At 34.6% G+C, this 6664-nt stretch overlaps 1 protein-coding gene and 1 pseudogene across 1 annotated transcript; one reads left to right on the top strand and one right to left on the bottom strand.

The window, feature by feature from the left end:
* Positions 1 to 86: 86 nt before the first annotated feature.
* LOC134242795 (uncharacterized) lies at positions 87 to 841 on the top strand (the record flags this gene model as incomplete). The annotated part of the gene is made up of 1 exon (XM_062724927.1): positions 87 to 841. A coding segment is annotated over one exon (755 nt), but the record flags the coding sequence as incomplete, so codon positions are not given.
* Positions 842 to 4965: 4124 nt separating this feature from the next.
* On the bottom strand, positions 4966 to 6192 carry LOC134242796 (dynein axonemal heavy chain 8-like; annotated as a pseudogene).
* Between the last annotated feature and the right edge of the window lie 472 nt (positions 6193 to 6664).

Raw genomic sequence — 6664 nt, 5'->3', positions numbered from 1 at the left:
AGTCCAGAAAACAAGAACCATGAGGTGGTCCTCTACCAGCAACAGATGACAGAAGATAGAGAGAAACAGACACAACCTCTAATCAGTCAAAAAAGTCAGGGAGTTCAATGTACCAGATCTCCTTGGCATATTACATATAACATCATATCGATCAGACAGACTCTGGATCAGTGACAAATATGGCAATCTTGTCCAAACAGATCTACAGGGAAATGTGATACAGAAGATAAAAACCAGTGGTGGAGAAGAAGGTCACCACACCGTGACACAAGACGGGAATCTGATCTTTACAGACATAGTCAATAAAGTCATCAATAGGATAACACAGGATAACAATATCACTGAGTTCATTAAAACTGGAGTCTGGGTCCCACTCAGCATACACTCCTCCCACATCAACGAAGACTTACTGGTGGGAATGACTGGTTATAGAGAGGCTAGAGTCACCAGGTACAACAAGACAGGAAAAGAACTACAGAACATACAAAAAGATAACAGGGGGCGAAAACTATATAGTAAACCACACTACATCACAGAAAACATCAATGGAGATATCTGTACATCAGACTATACTAAGGGAGTAGTGGTGGTGAATAAATCAGGACAACACAGGTTCTCCTACAAAGGTCAGAAATCAAAGTTCCGTCCATATGGAATCTGTATTGATGTCTTCGGTCACATCCTGGTGTGTGATTATCACACTAACTCTCTTTACTCCTTGATCAGGACGGTCAGTTCTTGTCTCTATTACTCACACACGAACAAGGGATATACGGTCCCTATAGTGTTTGTGCAGATGAAGAGAAAAATCTTTATGTTGGACAACTACAGGGCACACTGACCGTGTTTAAGTTTCTCCAGTGAGAAAAAAAAACAATTGCCTTTTTCATTATACACTCTTTGAGTTTACATGAGATTATTTTAAAGATAACATTTACTATGTTTCAATCTTTATAGATTAGACATTTTAAATCCTGCGTATGAATAATATTACAGATATATCGTTCTGAATATCACACTGTATAAAGTTTGAAAATTATCTGTTTATCAAATGTGAATTCTTCAGCATACTGAATACTAGTACCTACTTGTACGTGACATGGTGAAGACAACAAACAGAGATCGATAACATATTGACAAACAATACAAATCTGTGAATAAAGCAAAAAAAAACTCAGAACCTTAGAAGTTCCAGAGCTAGTATTAGATGTAACGTGCCAAAGAGGAGAAAACATTTAATGTTGACTAGACGCTCTAACAGGATACCCTATGTATTATTCAGTCAAATGTTAACATTACAGTCGGGGTTGATGTTAAAGGGATGAGTTCCTCATTGAGAGCATTCATGTTGTTTTTAGAGAGAAAGTCTTTTAAAGCGGAAATTATTTAAAGATATATATGCCGTGTTAAACATTATTTTTGCACAGCTGAAGCCAAACAAAAATTTCTGAAGTATGAAAAGCTATCAAAAATGAAGCATTCTTGCAGATTCGACGAAATATTATTCAGTATTAACAAAAGTACTGGTCGGGAAAAGAACAGACGTTTATGTTGGATCTGCGCATGTGCGCAGAAAAAGCATCGCAAGAATCATCAGGTCGAGAAAACTATGTTTTGTGACGTCTGTTAAGTGAGGAACCAACATGACTTACAAATCGAGCAATCAGCTCAACGAGTTGCATTTAATGCATTTATGGGTTACTACATAAAATACTACATGTGTTATACATGCATACACATTATACGTGCTGCACTCAAGTAACTATTCCTTGGTACAAAAGCTGTGCTCAAGTATTGACAATGTTTACAACGTGTACAACTTCGAAACATACAATATGCTACTCAATACACGTTCTCTTATTAGCATGATATGAAATAAGAAGTGATTTGTGGTGTCTTGCAATTATAGCAAAAGCCTTTTACACTATGTATTATAGAATACATGACAGAAATAGAAGATAAAAAATACCAATTAAGTATAAAAATCATGGCAGTTTCTCTGAATGCCTGGATACCTATCGTTTTTAAACCTAAAATATATTTGTTGATCAATTTGCAATCAGAAAATGTATTGCTGATATTCAAATTCTCTTTTCCTGCAAAAATATTGGAGATTTGACATATATAATATGATTAACTATAATCTTTAACTTTAAAGAAATACTGTGGATAAATTTACATAACATTGTGGATTCAGAGATTCTTTTATGAGTAGTTTTGATTATTTAACTGCTAATTTTACAAACCTGATGATCGGACTACCTTAAATTAACATATAAAAAATTTGCTAGTTTGTAAATTCAAATATTTTCAGTCATTTTTTATTCTGAATAATTTAACAGAGTTGATGAATGTATACAAGTCTACTGGGTTTTGTTGGGTTAACATGTTGATGACATTGTATATAATTTGGGAGCAATATTTATAATATAATGTTATAGTGTATATATACTGTACATCTAAACCTGTTCTCTTGGTTAATTTCCAAACATGCACATTGTTGTATATGTGTATTTTTATGTAATGTGCATTGTTTCTTGTACACTTATGAGAACAAAGTATTGTCATGGCATAACATGGTACAATTTTGAGTAGTGTGATTCTGATGATGTAATAAAACTAAATTATACATTACATGTACGCATAGAAGCAAATCCATGTTGTCTAGATTTAAGTTGGAGGTGGGGGTGGAAAGATTTAGAATATGATAATTGCGCATTAAATTTCGAAAATAAGGTTCAATAGAAACTATATTCCTTTCAGTCTGTTGTAATCGGTATTGGATATCAAAGTTGACATATCTGATGTTGTGACATGGCTCAGCCGTATCCACACATAAATTGAAAAAAAAACTTTAATCTTTGTTGGATTATACTTGTCTTTAATAATATTGAATTTTGTAGCTCCTTAATTTGGAATTTTTTTTCAGGATCAGAATTAACGATTTTGTTGTTGTGGTTAGTGTTGAGACTTGTGTGAAAAATTTCATGGAAAAACATGCTAGAGAGGTTGTGATTAACAGGATGAAATTATCTACTTAGGATCAAGCTTTGAAGATCATTGAAAGAATATGTTCTTACTCATGTTCTCACATATAGCAACTTTAACTAAAAAGCTACAGATGTTGCATATGCAGAAGAATACTTAAAAAGAGCCCATGCATTTGATGTTCAACCCGTACCAAACATTCTAACAAATGCTCATGAGCAGCTCATGAGACTCACATGAGAATTAAGTAAGAATTGCATGCAAATTAGGTAGAACTGGATTTTGCTCATGTGCAGATTGTTAGTCTTTGTTAGGGAGGAAAATACTAACCAAAATGCACATGTGCAAAATTATGCTCACCTCAATGCTCATGAGCAAAAGTCTATTCAATTTGCTCACCTAAGAACAGCCTTACATTGGTAGTGATTATTCTAATTTCAGTTTCCTCACATGAGCAATAGGTGAGCAAGAGGTGTATATGCATTTGATTTTTCTATATTGACTGGTTTTTCATGACCAATGGACCATGACCAATGGAACTTTGAAAATATACTAACTTAAACTTCAATTTTTTTGCAGATAAAAGTTGGAATCAAAAGATCTGCAGATTAATAACGGACCCTAGCTGCATGAGCTAATTGCATGTATACATGACGGAGTTCTGATGTCCAGGCACTCATTTAAAGGAAATGCAAGGAAAAAGATTGGAACAGGATGAATTGATTATGATTCTTATGACCACTGGATTATTTTACACCCAAGTATGACTGCATGCCACTCATAAATTCAGCAAGGCAGAAACATCTGCTTTAAGCCTCCAAGACAACTTTAATCCATCTAGTACTCATTTAAGTGCAGTCAAAAATTTTGACTAGACATTTACATTGGATGTATGTTCTACTGGAAATGGAACTATTGGATAATAATACTATGATTGATGTGTACTGTACATAATTATAATTAAGTTAAATTTTTTGTGTCATTTTAAGTTTAAAATAGGATGTTCACTGAAAATAATTATGCATGCATCTATTTACATGTACATGTTGCTCAAGAGTATTTAAAATGAAATTGATTGAATCAAATTCAAAACTACATGTATAATTATATAATGTTTGTAATCTGAATTTTGTTCTATTTTTGCTTGTTCAAGTTAGCAATTGTTGCACATGAGTTTCATGAGCCTCACGTGAGCAATATTCTAGGTGAGCAAAATGATTCCTCACATGAGCAAAAAATGCTAAAGTGCAGAACCCTGCTCACGTGAGCATTTCACCTAATTTGCATGTTAAATTGCACATGAGACTCACGTGAGCAACTCAGGTGAAGAAATCTGGTTAGTCCTAACGTGAGCTGCTCATGAGCAAATTGTGAGAATGGTTAAGTATGGGAAATATCAGACATGAGCAGTATCAATTCAAACATGCAGAATTTGCAAGGTGGCCAGTGTAATAAAAATACATAAGAATAGTTATAACAGTGTCAAAAGGTCAAGGACAATAAGATGGTCAAAAGTGAATGGTACATATATCACTTAATTGTAAACAGCCAGTACAGGAATATTGAATCCAGGGCAAAAGGTCAAAAGACACATCTGTGTTTATCACTATAGAAGCCATGATTTACGAAATGAATACTTATGTGAATAATTCACATTTCAGAGTTGCTGGCGTTTCCACATGAGTGAACAATTCTCAAGAGGGACGTCAAAAATATACAAATGATCAAGTTAACACAATGACAATAAAGATTACAACATTCAAGTTTTAATCAAACTCAGCAGTATACAATATTTTGACACATATGCATGAAAAGTCTTTAAAATAGAAATAAATATATATATTTTAAAATAAAAACAGTATCAACAAGAGTATAAACAAATACATGTTCATCACTGTCACAGAGAAACACAACCATAATAATATAATGCATCGGTGTCACAGAAACACAACCATAATAATACAAAATTAATCTACTCTGTACACAACCATTGTTATCACAGATTGAACGTGATGAGGACGGAATAAGGTTTGCATTCAGCAAAAAACACCTATTTATCTATGTAATGCATTATGTCATACAGTAAAAATTTCAATAAATCACAAGGTCAGAAAAAAAATGTTCGATCTTATTTAATAAATCACTCCTTAAAGTCATTATTTTGGATTTTTTAATGCAACACAAGAAAACGTCTTTGGCAGTTTCTTAAATTAATAAGGCCAGATAGTAGCAGTGAGCCCACGTAGTGCCCATCTCATGGGCGGGATTCCCTCCTTTTTGAAGTCGATTTCTATGATGGGGTCCCGTGGGGCTATTCTGGAGGGATAGAGTGGGCACTGGAAGGAGGGTTCCTGTATAATATTTCTCGTTAATCGGGTAGCACTGTAGATGGAGGACAGGGAGGGGGGCGTAACCCTGTCTGGAGGCCTGGTCCTGGAATTCATTGGTTGTCTTCTCAATGGAACACCCCCAGAGGTGGATTCCATGAATGTACACGCCCTCTGGTGGAGGTTGAAGTTACTAAGAAGGAAACAAAAATACCAAATCAATTTTATCCATGAATTATACAATTAATATCAAATTCTGTTTCAGTCTATTGTTAGCTTTGGTAGCAAAAAGCAAGATTTGTACAATACAAGGATTAGAGAGAAGGTATTGTTCTCACATGTCCAAAATCTCTGAATGTTGTGTCTGTCTGGAAGGTGAATTGTTCAAAATTGCCGGACCTATCTCCACAGTAACTCTTGATGGCTTCCTGTTTCAGTAAGGCAAGAAGTCCTCTAGAATTGAAGAATGCTCCTAACCAATAGGCTGGCATGGCCTTCCTTCCCTGTAACATGCAAAAAATAATCCCTATTTAAAACATCAATTCTTTTACTAGAAACAAAAGACTTAGCAGGATAAAGTGTCAGCTATTTCTAACAATGAAAAAATATCAAATCTGCATAAAAAGGATATCCACTCCCAATGGATCCCCCCATCTTTAATTATACAATACACACCATGCTGAGGATCTTCTCAAAGTGTTTCCAGCGGTCCTCTAGATCTCGGAGCCACTGAGCGGCGTTGTAGGTGTAGGGTGGGGGCGGTGGTGCCGGTCATCTTACACCAGATCCTGGGGATCCTTAAGTGGTAGAGGTCATCGGCCGCAGACAGGTAGTGGTCACTCAGCTGGTCACCCATCACATTGTTCTCACAGGCATTCCTTATCAACTGTAACGGAAAAAAAATGAATTTTTTACCAAGTTCAGTACAAAAAAGTTGTCAGAATCTATTCATATACAATGTGTCAGAAAGCAGTTCAATCAAAATTCATATTTAAATGGCTTCATCAAATTCAAAATTTAATTACAAAATAATATAGTTCTACTTCCTCAAGTTAAAACCCTAATACTTCTTATGCATGCCATTGACTCTGACATTGTATCGACAATAAAACTGAGATTTACATTACAGTTTTAAATGTTACAATTGTACTTATTTTTATAGATGTTTTAACTTTCTCAATAAGTTTTAAGTAGTTTTAACAATTCTAAATATGCAGGTCACACCAGTATGGAATGATATCAATAAAATCAAATATTTAACAAAATTCATCGTTCAAGGAGAATTTACATGACTGTCATATCTGCCGGCGTTGCATCAAGACAAGGACTGATAAGTGTTGTTTTTTTTC

This window comes from Saccostrea cucullata, unplaced genomic scaffold (genome assembly GCF_032062105.1).
Source record: "Saccostrea cucullata isolate Sc308-1 unplaced genomic scaffold, CSIRO_AGI_Scuc_v1 ctg21630, whole genome shotgun sequence".
NCBI classification, from domain to species: domain Eukaryota; kingdom Metazoa; phylum Mollusca; class Bivalvia; order Ostreida; family Ostreidae; genus Saccostrea; species Saccostrea cuccullata.
The sequence above is the reverse complement of the archived record's forward strand: the minus strand, read 5'-3'. Positions and strand labels throughout refer to the sequence as shown.